The 24,645-nt window shown below is 40.5% G+C and overlaps 1 protein-coding gene across 2 annotated transcripts in view; it reads right to left on the reverse strand.

Annotated features, from left to right (window-relative positions):
• STX7 (syntaxin 7) overlaps nt 1–24,645 on the reverse strand; it is a 46,614-nt gene that overhangs the window by 17,848 nt on the left and 4,121 nt on the right. Inside the window, exon 2 of one of the 2 annotated variants that reach the window (XM_059400746.1) lies at nt 21,772–21,922. The exons of the other annotated variant lie outside the window; for it this stretch is intronic. Coding sequence (XP_059256729.1) covers nt 21,772–21,856 — 85 coding nt within the window. The 5' untranslated portion in view covers nt 21,857–21,922. The remainder of the gene's footprint in view (nt 1–21,771; nt 21,923–24,645) is intronic. 2 annotated transcript variants of the gene reach the window in all.

Genomic DNA, 24,645 nt, shown 5'->3' on the forward strand with positions numbered 1-24,645 from the left:
TGCAGTCTCAAATACAACTGGGGAACAGTGCTTCATGAAACTTCAGGCTGCTCCCATTTTACTGAATGCCACAAAAGGTTGCCAGCTCTGGCTTTAACTCCTCCAAAGAAAACGCTATCCTGCTAGCTAGCTCAAGTCGGGGCATGAGTAGCTCTATATTTGGTTTTAATGGCTCAGTTGATCTAATGGCAACTTCAATGCCCATGTTATAGCAGGATACTCTACAAAATGAGTTCCATGTCCCAACAGGAAAACACAGAGGGGTCCTTTAGAATCCTGAAGCAAGATCATGCTCTCTGCAACCAATGTTACCATTTTGAGGAACAGTTCTAGTCTTGCTACTGAGGCCTGTATAAAAAGGAAACAGTGGTGTGTACTAGATTACCAAGTGCCTCGAGTTGCCTACTAGATGGATTAGGTGTTGTATTATCCTGTTGATCTATCTCTTTCTGTATTTTGTTCTGTATACGTCAGCCTGTCCCTTGCCCCAACTCCTACAGCACTTGTTTGGTAACAGGAGACTACCTATGGTGTAGGAATAAAAGCCACATACAGGCTCACCAACTTCCCCTGAGACTATCAAGATTACTGGCACTGCCATAAACCAATTTGTAGCAAAAGCAACCAAAAGCTAATATGGGATATGGTGCCATTCTTGGGAGCATTAGCCAGCCACCAAGTGACAAGATAATTGTGCTTCTTCAATCTTGAATGAAGCAGAACTTTATGTTCACTGAAACGGTGATTACGGATTGTGTTATGCTTCCTCTACTCCCTTCCCCCATGCTCCCACCAGCTTCCTAATCCAAGCCATTAGTCACAACCATGGTACTTTACATATCAGAGTTTCTGATTAAGATACCCACTTTACAGAGAAAAAAAAAAAATGGACAGATCTTCCAAAGACAATGGAGTTTCCCGGTTGGCCAGCAGCCATTATCTAGGAGGTGCTGGACTTTTTAAAATGTTTACTGGCCCGTTTGAGACTCAATTGTGGTGTCACTTGGGGGACCATATCCCAGGAAGGTAAAGCTCTGTCCTATAGGAGGCTCTTTATGCTCTCTAAGAACAACCACTCCAGGGTGCTGTTTTACCCTGAAACAGGAAGAAAACTAGATTTGGGAACTAAGTGGTAAAAATAAAAAGAAACATTTCACATTTACACTCAATTATCCATTTGCAAATTTCCTTCCAGGCTGGAGGTTAAAGACAATATTCAAGTGAAGGCTATAAACCATGTTTCTACCAGAGCAGAAACTGAGATTCCATGTAGCCATAGGGAGCCAGAACAGTATAGTATCCATGGAGGTATCTGTTAAAGGGATGTAGGCCTGTGCCCACCCACACCCAAGTGAGAAAGAGGAGTGGGAACATGTCCCTGGAGATTAGCTGGGGAGAACTTGCTAATGCTGCCATCCTTAATCATTAAGCACAAGAGCAGAAGCAACAACCCAATTTTGAGAGGCCAGGTTACTCCACAGACAAGGTGTAGAATGAAGGCAAAAGGGACATGGAATGGTTACTAAAGGAGAGTAAATTATTAATGTGAACCGTGACCGTGTTTCTGTCTGCGGAGGGGCAACTAACCACCAGTGTTTTCTTCCTCACTCCGCAATGTACCTGTTTAGGTGTGTTAACTGTTTGTCTCCGCCCCTGCCAATATCCTCCCCTGTTTTACACTGGGTGTGGGGTGGTTACACATACTCTCTGGTCCAATGGCTAAGGAGTACAGTGACTGAATCTTGCTCAAACAGAGGAATGGAATGGAAATCATCCTCAAGACTTGGTGCTGGATGCAGGAACTGAATAGACCTTGGTTTTCCCCTTTTGTGGAAATTGGAGAGGATTTCTGGTGGTTTGTGATAGGAGTACAATGATAGGCAGGGGATTTTTTTTTTTTTTAAAGCTAACGTACAAATATATATATACATGTATATATATGTTCACTGTAGGAAACAAAAGGCATGAAGTATAATGAGTATTTATTTTTGACCACCTAATACCTAGAGTTCTTAATTATAACCAGATCATCTCGGTTATAATATAATAACCACTGAGAAGGATCATCACAAATCTAGTCTCAGGAGGAAAAAAACCTGGTTGTTAAAGCAACACAACTGTTCTAAGAGGCTCTACATTTTGCTTATCTCCACTAGGAGTAATACAGGTGATGAATAGTAACAGAACTAGTAGCAATCACAAAGAGAAAGGGAGACTGTTTAACAAGCTAGTTATAAACAAAAGCTAGACTTAGTCATTGCTGTTTAAATCGCATAGATGCTGAAATTCCTCATAAGAGAAATGCTTTAGCTGATGACCCTGCCACTCTGAAACAATCCTTTTGATAACACAGTATACAGAATGATGTTTACTAGGAATGCTCCGATTATGTTATTGCCTAATTGATGCATTTAACTGAGTGCTAGATGTTTTTCATGAATGCTTTCTCATGAAAATGTAAGTAAAATAAGGCCTCCACTATTTACCTAAAAAATAAAAGGAAAGGAAAACACATCACATAAGCCCAAAGAGGAAGCAGGACCATTAAGTGCTATAAAAATGCTTCCCTTAAGGAGCATCATTGGTCTTCTACTGGAAGGCAACCCAGAAAGCCTAAATGGAGGTGGTATTTGGAATAGCTTCAAAGTGTCTAATACCATATTAGCATATAAGTTGAAATAATTAAATTACTTAGCTCCCTGACTTGAAAATAAACTCCTTATTAAAGGCAAAAACTAGTCTTACTCATTTTTGTGTCTCTCAAATCCACTGAGTTGTTGACACTCAATGGATATTTTAAAAGCTGAACCACAAAAGGGCATTTATTAGAAAGATCAAGCCTTATATAAGGTAAGTACTCCTAACATAAAACACATATGTAAGACTAGAGTTAAGAAATGTTAAGTGTGCTCAACCACTCATTCATTCAGCAAACATTTACCGAGCATCCATTATGTATCTGGCACAGTGGGAAAGGTTTTGTACATCAACACTGATTCAACTGTGGTCCTTTAATTTCTATAGCTCTAAACTTGTGGCTCAAATAAAGGTATCTGATAAAGGGCCTATGAAAATATAAATCTGAAATTACTGAATCAAGTTTAAAAGAAATATCATATGGCATTCATTCGATCCTATTTTTATAAACAAAAAGTTGAGAACCAGACTGAATAACTGACTTATCCAAGAAATCAGTTACTTAGTAGAAGAACTAGGATAAAAAATGTAGATTTCTGAGTTTTCAAACCAATATTTTTCAGTGTACTACAAGGGCTGAAAGTATTTATTTATGTATTTTTTTAAAGATTTAATTTATTTATTTGAGAAAGAGTGAGACAGAGAGAGGACAAGCAGGGGCAGAGGAAGAGGGAGAAGCAGACTCCATGCTGAGCTGGGAGCCCAATGTGGCTGGGTCCCAGGACCCTGGGATCACGACCTGAGCAGAAGGCAGATGCTTAACTTTCTGAACATCCCAGGCACCCCAGGAACAGAATTTTTAAAGGATTATTTCATTATCTAAGTATATGTCTGCCAAGGCAAAAAAGAGACAAGTGTATGCTAACTTGGACTAAAGAACTGAGCTGTAAGTTTCATGGCCCACCAGTGGATCACAGGGATCCTTGAGTCGGGCTGAAACTGATCAGGAAAGAAATGCCTGTCCTTTCTTCAGATCTTACAAACTAGCAGAGACATGATTTTACGTGACTGATATTACCCTTTTACAAGAGGGTCAGCAAATTGTGGCACATCTTGTATAGCCTTCCAGCTAAAAATGGTTGTTACATTTTTAAAGAATTAAGGGGGGAAAAAAAACCAAAAAAGAACAAAAAAGAATATGCAAGAGACGAGATGTGACCACAAAGCCTAAAATATTTACTATCTGGCTCTTTACAGAAAAAGTTGGCCAAACCCTGTCCTAAATTAGTCAAAATTACTAAAACTTTGTATTCACATACTCCGACTCAGTGTTACTCCAGGGTATGAAGTACTCACTATGTTACTAAGCCTTTGTGGTACAATATTTAACAATGCCGCAAATTTTTCACCAACCTGATAGGTTATTTCAATATATTTTTTTTTTTTTTTTTTAAGATTTTATTTATTTATTTGACAGAGAGAGATCACAAGTAGACGGAGAGGCAGGCAGAGAGAGAGACAGAGAGAGGGAAGCAGGCTTCCTGCCGAGCAGAGAGCCCGATGTGGGACTCGATCCCAGGACCCTGAGATCATGACCTGAGCCGAAGGCAGCGGCTTAACCCACTGAGCCACCCAGGCGCCCTGATAGGTTATTTCAAATGCTGCTCTTTTCACCTTGATTTAGAAACAGAATTACAGTTACCTTTTGTCTATTGGCTAAACATTTTTGTAAAGTAACTGTTGTATTGTTACCCCTCTATTATTTTATTACTCTCCAATTTTTCACTATCTCTTAGTTCTTTTTCTTCTGGCAGATAAAAACAGTAGGATAGTGGTCCGGAGCATCTTTTGCCATACCCAAGTTAACCATATTAAAAAATGCTGAGGAGAGATGAGCTTACAGAAAGGGAGTCACAATAAGGTCTCTATGCAGATGACAAGCAGGCTGGTGATGTGAAAAAGCTGGTAAGCATTCCTGGTTTCTCCCAAGTCAGGTTCTTTATGGCTTCACTTCATTATCTAGTCTGGGATATTGTAAGTTTATAGGATAGTCGTATTCAATTCTAATTGGCATATGCTTAACTTTAAAGAAAATACTCATGAAATATGAAAATTAAGGAACAAATTCTTTGCATAACCATAAAGTGTCTTGAAGAAAAATTCACCTACTAAATGGAGGTAGGATTAAGTTCAGTGAACAAATACAATGAACAAATTGTTTTTACATTACCTGCAATTTTGAACTATTTGCACCATTATATTTCTAGAGAGATGACTTTAAAGAATACATCACATTTTTTCATAATATAAAGAGAACACTATTTCCTACACATCCCAATTGGTGCATTATTACTTTCTCAAAAACCAAGCAGTCCCCTTTCCAGTGCTCAAAGACCCGTTCTAGTGCACGTGGGTCTGCTGCCATCTAGTGGATTCCTTAAGGGAAAAATGCTACATGGCAAACTATTTTTTTGCCCTAAAAATTGTAGGTAGGCTAAGTTGGTACAGGGAGGGGCTATGTGATGTTGCGGCCTGTCACAGTTCACTGGGGGTATGAGGAGGATGCGATCTGACCGGGGAGAGTGGCCAGCAGGCTGCAGCACCTGGGCCAGCCCTACCAGGCACACAGAACCTTCCAAGAATTATCTCCAAAAAACAGAACAGAATATGGCTATTTTCTAAGCACTAAACATCTCTGCTGCTCAACCCCCAAAATAACTCAGAATTGTAATAACCAATCAAAGAAAACAAAATAATAGTTAGGAAAGCCCCTGGGCAGGTGAATTTGAGACTCGGACTCAGTGTCAGGCACATTATACAGTATAAATGTGCAGACCAGCAAAAGCAGCCTTGTAGCCAGTCAGCCTGACGAAGCGGAAACCTGACCTCACTTCTTCCTAGCTGCTGACCCCTGGCAACTCATGTAATCTCTCCAAGCTCTAACTGCCTCAGCAGTCAAATGGAGAGAAAATCACCTCTTTTTCAGTTATGAATTTCAACTGAGAACAGTGTATGGAAACACCTTATACTGGAAATTGTAAGAAAGAGTTCAATAAATGGGAGCTAATGGTGTGAAGCAGTTAATGCCTTTCTCCTGAAAGTCAGAAATGAACAATAAGAATATACATTTTTTTTTTTTTTTTAAAGAGAGAGCGAACATGTGAACGAGCAGAGAGGGGATGCTGAGAGAGAACCTTAAGCAGGCTCCTAGCTCATGGCAGAACCTGACCTGGGGCTCCAACTCACGACCATGAGATCAGGACCTGAGCCAAAATCAAGAGTCAGGCACTTAAGGGACTGCACCCCCCACCCCCAGAGGCCCCAAAGAGTATTCTTATTAACGTATCTTAGCTAACTAACTAAGGTGAGCCATGCACTGAAACTTCATAATCTCCGATACAGTTACAAGAACTGCAGAGATGAAGATAAATATCAGCTGACACAGAACAGTTATATTCTATCATCCAACACACGAAGAGTTAGCTGTTGCTAACACTGACAAATATCTAGCAGTTACTTACCAATGATAGATCTGAAACTGAACTAGAAAACAATGAAACATGGAAAGAAACAAATTCCATTTTAGCCTCCCCTCTTTTCTCATCTATCAATCAATCCCTCGACTCATTTTAAAGAATGATTTGGAGTATTACAGGAGATAATAGCTATGAAAAACATTTTGAAATGGCATAGAACTCTTTAAGAATAAAAGGTACTATGGGGCGCCTGGGTGGCTCAGTGGGTTAAGCCGCTGCCTTCCGCTCAGGTCATGATCTCGGGATTCTGGGATCGAGTCCCGCATCGGGCTCTGTACTCAGCAGGGAGCCTGCTTCCTCCTCTCTCTCTCTCTGCCTGCCTCTCTGCCTACTTGTGATCTCTCTCTGTCAAATAAATAAATAAAAATCTTTAAAAAAAAAAAAAGAATAAAAGGTACTGTTACTGGTCGGTTTACCATAATTCGAAGTAGAACCATTAGGTTAGGTTCATTACAGTGTACAAGATGCACAGTATAATACATCATTAAAAAAATTAGCGAGTTGAAAAGAAGTATCAATATAAAAAGGTGCTAAGAAAAAAAAATCAAGTGAAATTGGGCGATATCATAGATCAAGAAAAACCAAGAAAAGTGTATTATAATTCTAAAAAAGCACTAGCTGGGGAAAACCCCCCAGAGAATCTGAAAGACAGCTACTAAAATAATTATGGGCATTTTTCCAATATGCTCCCTATCTCATGCTCTGTCTTGTGACTTGGCTGGGCAGCTTATCTTCTTTGTGGGTAAAAGAACTGAAGCAAACTGTGGAGAGGAAAAGGGGTAAGAGCAAGATAAAAGATCTTCTAAAGGAGAGTCTTGAGCTGAGGCTCCACAAGAAAGTCTGCGCCTCCAGAGGCCAAGCCCACTGGTTCGCCAAGCTCTCCTTCCAGAACTAACCAGCATGCCTGCATGCGCAGCCTCTTCCACAAAGTGGTCTCAAACACTGAACACATTTCTTTTTAAGTTTCTCATTGGTTTTCTTCCCAGATATTTCAAAGGCAGGAAGGCATACAGATGAACAAAATGGAAAAGCAGGGTATTTTAAAACTACTGTAGATTCATAAAGAGTTAAATCTGAGGGCATGGTTCGTAAAAATTGCAAGCCATTTGAAAACTGTATGTAAACTGTACTCTGGACATCTAAGATGGCTGGAGCATTACAAACTCTCTTAGCAAAGATATTCAGTGCTACCATTTTATCACATGGATCTACTCAGTTTACCTACTGCTCTGAGGGAGTCTAGACTTAGAAGTAATGAAGGCCTGGAGGCAGATGCAGCCCCTTGAGAAGGTGATTTGTTTGAGCAGCAAACCCAGGCAAGGACTCCCCAGTGGTCAAGCCCTGCCCCTCCAGCAATCCAGCCTTCCTGGTCCTCTTGGCACACCTTCTTGACAAGCTGCCCTCCTGTCACCCACAGAACGGCCCATTCATTCTCTTTCTGCTCCAAAAGCCCCCGAGTGTTGTTAGCTATGTCATGAAGTTCACCTCCAGTTTCTATGGCAGCAATTTCCAAACTGCCACCTCACTCCTAATTTCTGATCAGTTCCGTCTACCAAGACACTGCTACTCAGATGTCACTAACTAAAGTGGATTGAACATAGATTTCTGTTGCCTACAGCGACATGGTATAAGTCTGTTTCTGAATCTTCCCTCCTGAAGTCACGGAGAACAAAGTGGGGGAGGGGGAGAAAACCCACAGAAGTTTTGTTTTCAGAGAAATGAGGACAATAAAAACGTCTAAAAAACATATACATGTGGTCAAAAGCAACAGAAAAGAGCAGCTCCTGAGTGGGAAGCTGTATGGGTAAGGTGGGGAGTAAGGGGGATGCAGAGCGGTAGAAGGGAGGCAGAGCTCCAAGATGAAGATGTGGGCAGCAAAGGAACTGGACACCCTCTTGGGGAAGGAGGAAGAAGGACGTGGGGCCATGCTCAGGACCCCCAGACTGCTGACTTCTAAAAGTACCATCTTTCCCTAAGAGCACGCAGATGCCTTATAGAAAGGTAGCTGTATGTCTTGGGACCAAGAGAGTGATGCAGGGCTACAAGGACTGGAAGGGGAGGACCTTCCACACAAGACTGGGTTTTGAGAGGCAGAGGGGGGACAGAAACAGGGCCTCAGGACAAGACAGAGAGAAATGAGCACCTGAGCGGAGTGACTCAGCACTCGTCTCCTCACAGGACTCCCCTGCCAGGAAAACCAAACTCATTCTTTTGAATAACGTAACAAGAACAGATACAGCTACCACAAAAAAAGACCATAACAATTGTGGAAAAGAATGGCAAAATTCCCTTCGAGAAAACACAGCAGGAAAATAATGTGATCACAATGCGGAGAGGGTAAAAATTATAGCCCAAAATAGCACCACAGTTTTTTTTTTAAACCCAATGAGACAATTGCAATTTTAAAGCTAGGGCACAAAAGAACTCATAGATGAGATGGCTAGATAGTAGGCCCTAGGGAAGTAGAAACTTGAACTCAGGAAAGAAAGAGAAAGGCAAATTCAGAAGGGAAGACTAGTGACAAGGAGTACAAGAAAGAATGGACATACAAAAAACCTCGAGGACCCTGTCACCACTACCCATTACAGCTGACATCACTTCATGTTCCTCGGCCACGCCCCCTCACCTGCTGATGTAGCGCTTGACTCCTGCCTCAGATCTCTGTGATATCAACATACATGTTGATGATCCTTCCACCAGCCTGGCCTCAGTTCTTTGCATGCTCCGCCCCAAAGATCTGGTCCTCCATCCCACCTTAGTCACACTCTTCAAGATCCTATCAAATGCTCGCTCAGTGCCAGTAACTAACTTTTCCATCACCTTCCTCTCATGCACACTATTTATAACCCACCACCTCCAGTATGTCATGCTCACTGCCACTGGGCCCTTGGTTCCAACAACAGGCCTCTGACCTACCAGAACCTTCCATCCTTTGGTCCTGTCATTTAGCCACTGTCACTCACACAGCCTCCCTGTCCTCCATGTCTTCAATCATCTCCTCACCGAACCCAAACTCTGGGCAATCATCATATTCACTCTCTAGCACATGTCCCCTCCATCCCCTCCCTCCATTTACCTTAACCACTTGACAAACCCAGAACTCTGCTTGAGCCCAACACTGTGCCTCCTCTATTAGATCCGTGTGCTGTGCAGCATTTAATCTAACCTCTATTCATGGACATTTTATCCTAAGACTATGTGTTTAAAAGTTGGGGAACTCACAACTTATGCTGACTACACAAATGCATCCCTCTGAGCTCTACACAGATCAAATAAAGTATGATGCTGACTGTGTGATAAATTCTCAGATCTGTTTCCACACTCCATTTATTTAAATGCTCAAAACCTTCATTCTACCTGGAATGAAAAGTCCAACTCCTTACAGTGGCCCACAAGGCCTCACCAATCCAACCACAGCTCCAACTCTCCCTTCTCTGTGCACGCTGGCCTCCTCATCAGTCCCCTAGTCCTGCTCCTACTGCAGGGCCCTTGTTCTTGTTATTCCCCACTAGAACATTCTTCCCCCAGAAGATCTAGCTAAGATAATGAAGGTGGCCAAACTAAACAACAGATTTTCCATGGAGATGAAACAGTCTTATCTTGGAAGAAGATGCCATCTAGGACTTTCATAGCTTGACAGAAGTCCATGCCTGGCTCCAAAGCTCCAAGAGACAGGCTGGCTCTCTTGTTATAAGCCGAGATAGCTAATGACTTTTAGTTGAAGCGAGTGCTCATTTACCATTCCAAAAATCCCAGGGCCTTTAAGAATCATGCTAAATCTACGCTTCCTGGGCTCCAAAGATGAAAAACGAAGGCTGCATGATACCTCATCTGTTTACAACATGGTTTACTGAATATCTTAAGCCCACTGTTGAGACCTACTCTTCAGAAAAAAGATTCCTTTCAGAGTATTACTGCTTATTGGGGGTGCCTGGGTGGCTCAGTCCGCTAAGCCTCTGACGCTTGATTTCAGCTCAAGTCATGATCTCAGGGTCATGAGATCAAGCCCCATGTTAGGTAGAGTCTATTTGTCCACCTCCCTCTGCTCCTTCCCTCTCCCCATTGTGCACTCTCTCTCTCTCAAATCAATAAAATCTTCAAAACATATTATTGCTCACTGACAATGCATCTGGTCACCCAAGGACTCTGATGGAGATGTTTAACAAGATTAACTCTGTTTTCACGCTTGCTAACACAATATCCACTCTGCAGTCAATGGGAGTCATTTCAACTTTCAAGTCTTATTTAAGAAACACACTTCATAAGGCTATAGCTGTCCCCACTAGTGACTCCTCTCATGGGTCTGGGAAAAGTAAATTTAAAATTTGTGGAAAAGAGTTACCATTCTAGAGGCCATTAAGAACATTTATGATTCAGGGACGCCTGGGTGGCTCAGTTGGTTAAGCAGCTGCCTTCGGCTCAGGTCATGATCCCAGCGTCCTGGGATCGAGTCCCACATCAGGCTCCTTGCTCTTGCCGTTCTGTCTGCCTGTGCTCGCTCTCTCCCTCTCTCTCTCTGATAAATAAATAAAATCTTAAAAAAAAAAAAAGAACATTTATGATTCATAAAAAGGCAAAACGTCAACATGCACAGCAGCTGGGAAGAAGTCAATTCTAACCATTATGGATGACTCTGAGAGGCTCAAGACTCCAGCTTAGGAGGAAACTGCAGATGTGGCAGACAGACCAAGAGAACTACAATTAAAAGTGGAGCCTGAAGATGTGACTGAATTGTTGCAATTCCATCAGACATTAGTGGCTGAGAAGCTGCTTCCCGAAGAAGCTGGTTTCTTGAGATGGAATCTACTCCTGATAAAGCTGCTGTAAAGACTACTGAAATGACAACAGAGGTCTTAGAACATCACATCAATTTAGCTGGGCAGGGTTTTAGAGGATTGACTCCAATTTTTAAATTAGTTCAGCTGTGGGTAAAATGCTGTGAAATATCATCCCATGCTACAGAGAAATTGTTCACAAAGGGAAGAGGCAACTGATGCAGTAAACTTCACTGCTGTCTACTTTTAAGAAATTGCCACAGCCTCTTGCACCTTCAGCAACCACCGCACTGCTCAGTCAGCAGGTATCAACACTGAGGTGATACCCACCAGGAGCCAAAAGATTATGACTCCCTAAAAGCTCATATGATGGTCCACATGGTTTAGCAATAAAGTATTTTTTTAGTTAAAGCATGTCCATTGTTTCTTTAAACATAAAGCTACTGTACATTTAACAGGCTATAATATAATACAAATATAACTATATGCACTGGGAAACTGAAAATTTAACTTACTTTATTGGTCTGCAACCAAACCCACAATATCTCCAAGGTATGCCTGTAGTTAAAAGATACTAACTTTAGTTAAAAGATACTAACTTTACACATCTTCTAGAGACTTCTGAATCAGGCAGAGTATACTGGCAATACTGTATAACTCAAATCACTGGATGTATTTCCACCACCCTGCCCAGCTCTCCCCCCAAGCCCCAACAGCAAGACAGTGCTCTGGGTATTCACAAATAAGCAGGCGTCAGCTGGATTTTTAGCTAACAGTTTTCACAGTCCTCACTAAGAAAATAACAGTCCACATGCTAGGAAGGAATCTTGTTCATGACTGTGGGCATGCCCTTGGCTTTAAAAGGGGTAACGGCTAAGCTATCCAAGAGAAGTAGCTGGCCATACTCAGTATCAGTGACATGCTACCCCAACAATGGTTTCTTCAAATAATGACCAAGATAATGACACTACAACAAGAAAAGACTGGCAAAATAAATGCACCAAAACCTACAGAACACTATTTTGTAAGACTTATAGGTTCATCCAAATAAATTAACAGGCAAATCAATTAATACCTGCTTTAAAAAAAAATCCAGTTTGGAATGAGTATAAGTGGCAATTACTCTTTAATGGAAAATATTGCTCAGGAACTGGTGAAAAACAACATAAAAGAGTCAAAGAGAGGAGGACAAGTATTGTCATAATTATTACAGGAAACCCAAACTAAACAACCTAGCCTAGCATCTGCTGTCTGACTCCCACATCAACACTGAACCAACTAAAATGTACAGATAGGCAGCACCCCGGGACCGTTGAGAGGTCGTTACACAACCAACCACAAACTTCATTTTAATAAAAGAGAAGCTACTCTGTGACATATAAGTACTAAGCACACTGAATATATTTATAGTGAAAAAATACAATAATAATTAAAATGTTTTTACATAACATGGGTGGGGAAACATACATGAGGATTTTCTCATATAATCAGCATCATACCTTACCTACAGGGAATGCAGGAGGATTCATATGTGGAGACAGCATAAATGGTAAGTTCCCCAACTTTTAAACATACAATCTTAGGACAAAATGTCCATTAATAAAGGTTTGGTTAAATGATGTGTGACACACTCATATAATGGAAAATTATTTGGCCAACAGAGAAGACCAAAAGAAGCAAGCAGGAAAAGAAATGTATAGTATGATTTTGTTTTCATAAAAAAAAAAGAAAGAATATAATTATATGCAAACACTTCTGTAGCCATCAGATTCACATTCTGTCATAAACAGCACTCATGTTTGGTCATGTAGGAAAAGCCATCAAAGAGGAAAAAAAAATTGTCGCTCTCTGTTAAAAATCTCTTGGAGAAGGCACTAATTCTGACACCTGTCTCTACGCTGTGTCAACACCCTAGCCATGAAGAAAATTACAGCAATGAGAGAGCAAAGGTACTAAGTATTTCTGCTCAGGGGAAAAGATCCAACCAAATATTTTCAGATGAGTGATGTTAAACATAGCTATATCAAATAGCATTGGGGGGAGGGACAAGTTTTCATCTCTTTTTCCTCTATAAATCACCTTTACATCCACCAAAACCCACAGAGACTCCTCCCCAAGAAAAAAAGACACATCCCTAATTCCTGGGTAAATATACAGTTCCAGTAAATTTATTAACTTCTCAGGACTGGAGCTTTTTTTTTTTTAAAGAAAAGTTGGCCCTGACACCAAAAAAGAGAAGTTGATGGTATTGCTTCCCTTTTGTTTAGTCATATGTTGAGAGGCAAAAACAAGGGACCCCTTCACCAGACTACAATGAAAAGAACTGTATTCATTCTCAAAAGTAACAAAAGGACTCACACATTTATATAGATTTTTATATTTCATCTCAAAGTCCTAGGAACCTCATGAGGACAAAAGGCAAGCACTGATCCTTTTTAATAAATAAAGAAAGGACCCATACAGAATGAGAGCTCATCACAACACAAAGAAACCAGCAATATTTTTGCAACTCTAAACAAGTCTGTGTTGAAATAATCCACAGGAAATAAATGACAGAAATGAAACAGTGAAGATTCAGCATAAACATTTTCCATTCACCTTCTCTTCATCTTTACAACATGGGTTTAAGTTTACACATTTTATGCCCCCCTAGAAGGTTCTGCTCTCCTGAACCCTCTGGAATGAACACACATGCACATATGACATGTTATGCATATTTTAGCAGAAAACTTCTACACTCATAAATGCAGCTGAGTAGTATTTTATGTTACCGATAGATCTAATTTGTCATTTCCCATAGGCTAACTTGTAGCCATTCTCTTTCTCTTTCAGATTATTCTTTTTAAAAAATACTCAAATGCCAGAATTCTTATTAACATTGGTAAGACTTATTATGTGTACCCGTGGGAAGATTTTATTTCAATGACTAGGTTTCTTTCTTTCTTTCTTTCTTTTTAAAGATTGTATTTATTTATTCGTCAGAGAGAGAGAGGGAGAGCACACAGGTAGGGGGAGCAGCAGGAAGAGGGAGTCTGATATGGGACTCGGGACTCCATCTCAGGACCCCTGGATCATGAGCTGAGCCAAAGGCAGACACTTAACCACCTGAGCCACCCAGACACCCCACTGATGACTATGTTTCATGGCCGACTGTTGATATTCCTACTTATGTTTCCTTCAATTCATACCTTAATTAATGCAGAAACAATTCACACCAGAACCCTTTGTGACTGCAACTCTCCCATCTTCTAATACTTAGAAATAATACACAAGTCTTCGCAGAACTCTAGCTGGTCTTGTGAAGACTATTTCAATTACAGAATTTTAAAAGTATGTGTTATGAATCTAGATATGGCAATTTGTCTCTTAATAACAAAGAGAACAATCCTGCATCTGCTGGAAGAGCTTTTAAGATTCTTTAAAACTTTGGTCACAATTATAGCTTGTTAAAGTTGAAAGAGGCCATAATCCAGCCCAGAGAAAATATATGTAAGAAAATCACGTCCTGGGAATGAAAGAGCTTACTCAAGGTCATACTGCCACCAGGATCTGATTTCAGGAAGTGTGTATGCACTCACAGAGAGCTTGCTTAATTAGAAATCTTTCCTATCGTCTCGCCGATTTTCCTACCTCAGCGACGTTCTAAAAAGTCTGATTCTAATCGGGGAATTGCAATATAAATCACAATGAGATAGAACTATGTCTAAAGGGGTGAAATTTAAGACTGTAAAGGCCAAATGCTGGCAAGGATTTGGAGAAAAATGAACTCTGATACTCTGGCTGGTGGAGTATTACCTGGTATGATGACTTTAGGTAACTACTAACTACAACTAAACGTCCATGCATCCTGTAACTGTACTCTTAGGCACGTAAGTTAGACAAAAGAACATGTAAAAATGTTAAGCATTGCTCATAATAGCAAAAAAGAAAACAAAAAAGACAGAGACATTCTAAATGTACATAAACAACAGAAAGAATAAACAGCTTGTGGTCTGGTTGAATATGGAATACTATGCAATAATGAAAACATATGACCTATAGCTACACGCCACAACATGGTGAACAGTACAAATATAATGGTAGAAAGAAGTCCAGCATGAAACCTAATACATGACTCTACTAAAGTTAAGAAATTGGGACTATCAGTCATTCACGTTAGAGGTTTACCTTTACAGAGTATGGGGCGGGTAAAATATGAGAAGGGCTTCAGTGTACTGGTAATGTTCTTCTTGGTATATGTGGTGTTGTAACAATTTATTGAGTTATACATTAATAACTGGTGTACTACTCTCTCTATATATTATAGCTCTATTTTTTAAAGATTAAAAAAAATGTTCAGTTATGTGATGGATTTCAATAATTTATTCTGCTTTCAAAAACATGAGTTACTTCTGTGTGTTTTTGCAACTCTAAACAAGTCTGTGTTGAAATAATCTACAGGAGATAAATAATATCATTTATTCGAAAATGAGTACATTTTTCTGTGTTTGGTTGTTTGCTTGCACAAGGATGAATGGTACCAGTGAAAATATCCTACTATGCTTTACCTTATGTAATGGGCTCAGCCATTTCCACCCATAAAGGCTGGTTCATCCTTACGCTACCCATCACTGGTAGGAGTTTGTGTCAAAGAAAATACAGACAAGTGATAAGGGGTAACTGGGTGTACATCTCATCTCCAAATACTACTAATAAAAATGTTACTTGTAAATATCTCAAGCCAAAGCTTGAGCATTAAGTCCAAGCATTTCTTTTGATGCATGATCATCTTCTAGACCTGGGATAACAAATCGTTTTATTGACATGCCAACTCCTATCTATTGGGAATGGTTGCCTGCAGCACTGGATTGAGAAAGACTGGATGCCATGGTGGGGCCATCAACGGAACAGTGTCTGTGCCACAGGCAAAGGATGGAGCAGCTGGGGCACAAATACCTTGCTGACTCTGTGACAGAGTCAACAACAAAACACTTTCTCTCACAGGGTAAAAATATTTTCTTCATCAGGATCACATTGAGATCTAAATAACTTTCCTCATTGCTTCCACCTCCACCCCTACCACCCTGTCAATAAAATTCCATATTCAGGAAAATTTTCAAATAAATAGTTACATTAAGACAAAAATATGTATTTTCTTAATTATTTTAAATGCTCTAGAGAAATCCCTAATAAAGTTCTAATCTGTTACACTTATTAGTCATTCTTAAAAAGTTAACGTTAATATAATCTATTTCTATCTATTTTATATTTATGAATTTACACTTTAAATATTTTTATATAAATTACATTATTGTAATATGATTTAAGTAATTCACTAGTAAAGAAAATTGGTAAGATTACAGATATTTTTAACAAAAAGTATCTTAAGACAAAAAAAAGTTAAAAATATCTTGTTTCATCTGTTCTACTCTTTGCAAAACAGGACTTTCAGGATATAGTACTAGTTAAAGAAAAAATTCCAATCTTAATAAATGTTATTCTTGGGTCCCTCCCAGAATCAAAAATCTTTTTGATTGCTATTTTCTTTTTTGGTATAAACTGAGCCATAAAAATTAATAGTTTACAAGTTTTCCCTGATCTCAATCAAAAGTAATATCAAAATAAACTTCTCCTCCCACTGCAGTATTTAGGAAGACGTTAGCTTTAGTTGAACAGGTGCACATATTCTAACAAGGGTATTACCCTACTTACAGCATCTTCTTCTAAGATTTCTTTTGTGCAACTAGATAATTTGGACACAAATTTAAGAGATGCAAATGTAGTGTGAAGAGAAACACCTAAATGTGGTGCAAAGTACCATCTTATTCAATCACATCCAGTATTATTAGCACTACCAGATGGGAAAAAAATGAACTGAAATTTCACACTTCTGCCTTTCACTTCCACGTGATTTCTTCATATCTGATTCAGTGATGCACACGGGGTAGGTTAGATCTTTAACACTAACAAACTCTACCTCATCTAAACTTCCCTTCATTCAGACACTGACTCTCAGAATTAGAAAAAATACATAATGATGATTGGTTTCACTAAATTCATGATCCCAAATCTCAAGTGAATACTCAACATGTGAAACAACCCTTCATTCCAAGGTATGTCAATCCTTTCCATTGTCAAATCTGTAACTAATCACTTTCTCCTTTCCATAAACTTCCCATAGCCTTCCAGCTCTTCTCTGCCTAATGCCTTTGGCTCCTACTTCATTTAAAACCAGGCCACCCAGACGGAACCTCCCATCTTTGCCCACCACATTTACATTCATGCCATACTCTGCCTGGGCTCTGTACAGTGAACGAAACGCAAACCGGGCACTGGTGACACATTCCCCTCCCCCTCTCATCTTCAGAGACCTTTCTTTCCCAATTGTAGTCTCGGTAGACTCTCTCTTATGTAGCAGAAAAAAGCAGCCTCTTCTTAGACCCTCTTTCTACTTCAATGGTAGAATCCTCCAATTGCCTCCTAAATACTGAATTTCTTCCCCTTCTTAAATGGAGCAAGCCCCATTTCAGTAAGCATAGTGCAATCCAGCCTTCCCAGCAGCTAGGTGTAGCCAGGTCACTATACATAAGCTCTGCTCAATGATACAAGCAGAGGGGAGTAGGAGTCTAGGAAAGTTCTTTAGTTGAAAAAGGATCAGTTCTTCTCCCTCCTTTTCTCCATCACACTCAGACACGAATATGAGATCTTTCTTCCTTTCTACTTTCTTTCAGATTTTATTTGACAGAGATCGAGAGAGCAGTAACAGCAGGGGGAGTGGCAGGCAGAGGGAGAAGCAGGATCCCTGCTAAAGTAGGATTCTGGGATCATGACCTGAGCCAAAGGCAGACGCTTAACTGACTGAGCCACCCAGGCGTCCCTGAGACCATTCCTTTCCAAGCAACCAGTCTGCCCTAACCAATTCTCTGCTTTTTAGTCTCTCGGCAGCATGAGACACAGATGATGGCTCACTCAGTCCTGAAACACTTTTTCTGATTTCTGGAAATCCACCAGATCCTGATTTTCTTCTTACCTCCCCAGTCACTCTGATTCTTCATGCCTTCTCCCTGCCTTCCTGACTTCTACATTTTTAACGCTCCTGCTCTCTGCTCCTACTCCTTTGTTATTATTTTAGACCCATGGTTTCAAATACTACTTATCCTCTGATGACACTCTGATCTCCAAATTCATAAATCTAAACTAGATGTCTGACATCTCTAATTAGGAGTTTAAAAGATATCTCAACATTGGGGAGGGTATGTGCTATGGTGAGTGCTGTGAAGTGTGTAAGCCTGACGATTCACAGACCTGTACCTCTGGGGCTAATAATACATTATATGTTAATTAAAAAAAAAAAAAGACATTTCAAACTTTACTTCGTCAAAAAAATTCTGTTTCTAAACTACAGTATATACCTCAGTATATACTCGGCTGCTCTACAAAAACATGGAGTCACCCTGGACTTCCTTCTCTCTCTCTCAATCCACCCACATTCATCAGCAGGTCTTGCTGGCTCTGCCTCCGAAGAGCATCCATCAGTTTTCTCTGTCCCCACTGCCACCATGCTGGTACAAGCCAACATCACTCACCAGACCCGTGCGATGGACAACGAGTCCCCACCTCAAACTCCCTGAAGTCCACTTTCTAAGCAGCAGCAGCCAAAGCAATCTTTTCAAAGCACAGATCTGACTGTGTGTCTTCCTTCTCAGAATGAAATCTAAACTCCCCGACAGCCTCCCCAGCTCAGGGCGGCCTGTTTGACCTCCTGATTTCATCTCCAGCCATAACTGCCTCACAGGCTGTGTTTCAGCCACACCAGGCTTCTCTTTCTTGTCTATTTTCTTGCTTCAGGATTTTAATACCAGCTATGGTTGCTTCTAAATGTTGTCATACATCTTCTCACTCCTAGCCCCTTCTCGTCCTCACTCAGGGGACCATCTCGGCCATGGCAGCTTCCCCCTCAGGCACCTGCTCTCATACTACTCTCATTTTCATTATAGGACACCATGTCATTCATTTTTTTTAACTTCTTAAAAAAATTCATTTAAATTAATTAATTAGCATATACTGTATTATTAATTTCAGAGGTAGATAGAGGTCAGTGATTCATCAGTTGTATATAACACCCAGTACTTATTACATCATGTGCCCTCTTTAATGCCCATCACCCAGTTACCCCACCCCATTAAATTTTTTTTAACCATCGGTTTCTTCTTACACTATAAAGTACATGAGAAAAGGGCCGGAGGGATCCTGCTTACTGTTGGATTTCCAGAGTCTGGTACCATGACTAGCAAGCAGTAAGTGCTCAATAAATTATTTGCTGAACAAACAGAGAATATCTTAATTACAAGTCACTTAGTCTGAACCATTATTCTAGTGTTTAAACCTCTAACAGACCTGAGAAACAGTATCTGACTACCATATACTCATCACTTAGTAACAGGGACTGCACTCCTCCTGAGCTTGGCAATTCCATCCCTGAATAACCAGGATTATTCAAAAGCCCTTTCCTTCCAGAGCTGAAGTCTGGCTACTGTTGCTTCTATTCATTTGTGGAGACCTTCATGATCATACAGAATACCTTTCTTATATTTTATATAAGACAGTGTTTCTATATTTGAAGATGGTGACTATAGCTTCTCATGGCTGAAGAGACCTAGTATTCTTTTTTCTTTTCTTTTCTTTAAAGATTTTATTTATTGAGAGAAAGAGAGCAGATGTATGAGCAAGGGAAAGGCAGAGGGAGAGAAAGAATCTCAAGCAGACTCCACACCTAGCACAGAGCCTGATGCCGGGCTCAATTTCATAAACCCGAGATCATGACCTGAGCTGAAATCAAGAGTCAAATACTTAACGAGCTGAGAAACCCAGCGCGCTCCACAGTCCAAAGCTGCCCCAAAGCACACAACAAAGTCACATACTTAGTTATGAGTTATGTCATGAATATGCAACTCTGGCCCAACATATCACTCCTCATCTGGTTAGATCAACCGATCTCTTTCTCAGTGGACATGACTTAAGTTAACTCTTGCTTCCTTCCAGTTCAAGCCCACACATGATCTCCAGTCTGTATATCTGTCATACCACCGGATAATTACTGCCTCTATGATCTCAGTGCCTACCCTCATTCCTCCTCCTCTTCCCAGAATTCCTAACATTCACTTTTCCCAGCCCAAAGACCTGCCTGTCCTCTGGAGGAAGGCCTCCTGGTCTCATTTCTGACACAAAGGTCCTGATTTTCCCACACATGTAAACTAAAATTATAACCTCTCTTAATTTTCACACATGAGCCTGAGGCCAACCAGCACTACTTCTAAGAAAGAAAAAGAATCTTGATTTCTTTGGCTTTTATTATTATACCACTGTGCACAGCAGCACTTTTTTAGAACCATCTGTAATCTACTTTTACTCCTTTTGCCTCCAAAACATGCTGACACCTTACTGAGATCATCTGGGTAGAGTAGTAACTTCTCAGAAGTTAATGATTAGATAAGAAAACATGGTTTGGTCATCTGAAAACATTCTTTTTTTTTTTTTTTTTTTTTTAAAGATTTTATTTATTTATTTGTCAGAGAGAGAGAGAGAGTGAGAGCGAGCACAGGCAGACAGAGTGGAAGGCAGAGGCAGAGGCAGAAGCAGGCTCCCTGTGGAGCAAGGAGCCCAATGTGGGACTCGATCCCAGGACACTGGGATCATGACCTGAGCCGAAGGCAGCTGCTTAACCAACTGAGCCACCCAGGCGTCCCCTGAAAACATTCTTTATTTTCATAGTGTGTTAGCCCATTCTGGTAAAGAGAACAGGAGACTTAACAAAGTAAGCTGAAGAATAATGCTGTTTTAACACACCCTAAAATAAACTCTTTAGGTAACACCCAAAGGGGCAAAATACTGATCACAAGGTAACTAAAAATAATCCACATATGTGATTAGCTATGATTCGGAAACACAATGTAAAACTTTAGGTTTTACTTTGGATCAAATTTGCTACAGTAATCTTTTAAACTATTTATCTATCTATCTATCTATCTATCCATCCCAAGGAGTAATAATTTCTAAAAAAAATGCTACATGGAATTGGTCTACTAGGATAGTTTTTGACAGGTGTAGTACAGATAGTTTGTGGGAATTCTGAGAATCATCTTCTAGATCTGTCTCAATGGATTAAAATGTTGCCTTATTAGGGGTGCCTGGGTGGCTCAGTGGGTTAAAGCCTCTGCCTTCAGCTCAGGTCATGATCACAGTGTCCTGGGATCGAGCCCCGCATCGGGCTCTCTGCTTGTCAGGGAGGCTGCTTCCTCCTCTCTCTCTGCCTGCCTCTCTGCCTACTTGTGATCTCTGTCTGTCAAATAAATAAAAATTTAAAAAAAAATTAAAAAAAAGTTGCCTTATTAGTTACTCCCTGCTCCTTAAAGATGGACTGTGTATTTTTCCCTCTACAAAACTTTATTTTTAATAAATGTAAACTCTTCTTGGTACTCCTCAGTTCCAATCCTATGGCATTTAATCAACAAGCCTCTTTAATCTCATCCAGAACCAGCTGATTTTAAAGCAAATATAAGTATCTATTCTTTTATATCTTTATTTCATTAATAAAATAGTGTATTATGTGCATGGCACTCTATAGAAAAATGCAAAAGTATTATCTCTTCTAATGCAATTATCTTTCACATTCACTCTAAAAAATTCTAGCCTTTTTTAAAAAAAATTTTTATTTTTAATTTTAATAGTTCTAGCCTTCTAAAATCTGTTTTTAGAGGATTGCTCCTCCCTTTCTCAGTCCGGGAGTTGTCCTAGTATGAACCTCTAAGTTCAGTTAAGAATTGAAAACAGTGAAGTCAACTTACAACATTGTGTGATCTTCTGGATATTAGAAGAGATACGCTGGGCCAGTAGAGCAGGGTCACCACCAACTCCCGGAGTGTAAGACATAGCTGATTCGCTTATTCACTAATTTCATCAGATGTTGGCGGGCTGGACAGTTTTCTAAACAGTCACCTACAAAACAGAAGTCTCATAATTGTACTTTTAAAGTTACTGGCCTACATTTTCCAAATTATCACCCAACAGAGTTTAAATATGGCAAAGAGACACATCAAACAGTAAAACTCTCATGGCTATCAGAAACACTGGCCTTTGAAAGTCCCAGGCATGTTAAACAATTAAAATTAAGCTCAAGTTGTACATTCCCTTTGAAAACTTTGATCTAAGCATGAGTTGCCAAGTCCCTTTTTTGTGTATAATTTTAATTGTTTACATATTTTTCTCCTTAACTAAAGTGCCAGCAACTATAAAGCAGTGTCTACATGCGACGTATCTTTTCTTTCTCCAACATTTAAAAATTTCTGACATGGGGTGCCTGGGTGCCTCAGTGGGTTAAAGTCTCTGCCTTCCACTCAGCTCATGATCCCAGGGTGCTGGGATTAAGCCCTGCATTGAGCTCTCTGCTCGGCAGGGAGCCTGCTTCCCCCCCACCCCTCTCTGCCTGCCTCTCTGCCTACTTGTGATCTTTGTCAAATAAATAAATAAAATCTTTAAAAACAATAATAATTAAAAAAATAAAAATTCCTGACACAAAACGGGTATTTACATATTTATTAAATGATATACAAAGTTCAGGGTGTCCCCAGAAATGTCACTTTATCTAATTTAACACACAGAGGAACAGCTTCGGAACATAGGACTGATGGGTCTTCTAATTGTAATACCATAGGTCAACTTTGAGAGGCAGAGAGTGAGGGGAAAAGGGCATGCTCCGTAAAAGCTCACCACACCTTACCAACAGAGCAAGGAGAACACACTCCTCTTCCAGAAGCCCGCATGAGGACAGGAAGCAAAGCTGGGGCACTGCCACAGGAAGGAGGCGAGAGGAAGCTCTTTTCGGTCTCAATGCACGCCACACCACATGTGTCGCGGTTTGGAAAGAAAGACGGAAAGGGTATCCCGGCAGACAGGACTGGGCACAGCACACTCTCAACAACTCCACACCCACATTTCATTGAGTGCACTGACTGCAGCAAAGCTGTAGGCAGTCCATGTGTGAACCGACTCTCTACTGAGAGTCTGCTACATGGCCAGCATGAAATGAAGCACTAGGGAGTGGCAAGCAAACAGGACAAGAATCTGCTCAATTCATGTTTGTCACTTCGGAGGGGGGAGAAACTTAGTAGAGTAAAACAAGAGCAACACAAATCAGCAAAAGGTCATGTGCCAGACAAAGGTGAGAGGCTAGGAAAAGGAAATTTTCACCATTGCCCTTATCTTGAAAGAATTTATGACACAGAAACAGAAGATGTGACTACCTGGGTATGACTGGTACAGAAAATGACAAAGGCAAAGATGTGAAGCCTGGGACCGGCAGACCCAGGACGCGCATACAGGGTACTTGGCAGTGTGGAATTTTGGGAAGGCAGAGATGGTTGCTAGTCTACCTAGGGATCAGGAGAGTTGTGGCTGGGAAAAGTAGGAGACAACATGGAGAGAAATGACCCAACATTTATTGCCCATCTGAGAAATGAAATGCATTTCACACAGACCGTCTATTCTAATTTTTAAAGCCTCCCCCTTAAAGGGGATAGTAGCAACTAAACCTTGTTTTAACAACAAGCAAACTGCGGCTTATAAAGATGAAGTAACTATAAATGTAATCCAACTACCTACCGTGTGGAGGTGGGGTTCAATCCCAAGGTTTGGGCTCCCAAACCACCCATGCCTGCTACCACACAAAACTAAGATCATGGAAAAGAGAGGGCCCTGAATGCTGGATTTAGTTTTAATATGTTGCAATAAGAAGCCACTGGAGATTGCTGGTAGGGGAGAAGAGGGCAGTTCTGGCAGGAAGGACACCTGTAGAACTGCTGAGACAGGCAGAACAGTACTGGCTCCATAGCTGAAACTCTGGTGCAACGTGGAATGTCCCTGGCCACCATGGAATTCCTGGGAACTTTCAGATGCTCTCCATACATCCTTCATTGATCCACACGTCCAATTTACCTATTCTGGGCTCTTCAGATCTCACCTAGTCCTACGGATAGACCTAAATCTCAACTCAAACAGAACTACCTCAGAAAGATGGCAGATAGCCTTGGCCTTGGGCCTGCAGCCACCTGAAGATCTGTGGCCCAGTCAGAACAAGATTGGACTGAAACCAACACTATCGCATGCATCTCACAAACCACCAATTAGATCTTGAAATTCTGCATCTTTTTTTTTTTTCAATAAAACCTTGAGATGTAATTCACAACCATGCAATTCACCCATTTAAAGTGTACAATCCTGGGGCGCCTGGGTGGCTCAGTGGGTTAAAGCCTCTGCCTTCAGCTCGGGTCATGATCTCAGGTCCTGGGATCGAGCCCCGCGTCAGGCTCTCTGCTCAGCAGGGAGCCTGCTTCCTCCTCTCTCTCTGCCTGCCTCTCTGCCCACCTGTGATCTCTCTCTGTGTCAAATAAATAAATAAAATCTTTAAAAAATAAATAAATAAATAAAGTGTACAATCCTGTTTCTGCAAACTCTCCCACTAATCTACTTCATGTCTTCATGACTTTGTCTATTCTGTACATTTCCTCTGAATAAAATCACACAATGTGTTCTCTAGTGACAGCCTCTTTCTCTTAGCATGTTGCCAAGGTCCATCCATATCGCAACATGGATCAATGGGTCATTCCTTTTCATTAACAATTAATATTCCACTGACAAAAACAGGCAATTCTCTCCTGGCTCAC

The sequence above is a fragment of the Mustela nigripes genome, chromosome 5 (genome assembly GCF_022355385.1).
Source record: "Mustela nigripes isolate SB6536 chromosome 5, MUSNIG.SB6536, whole genome shotgun sequence".
NCBI lineage: Eukaryota > Metazoa > Chordata > Mammalia > Carnivora > Mustelidae > Mustela > Mustela nigripes.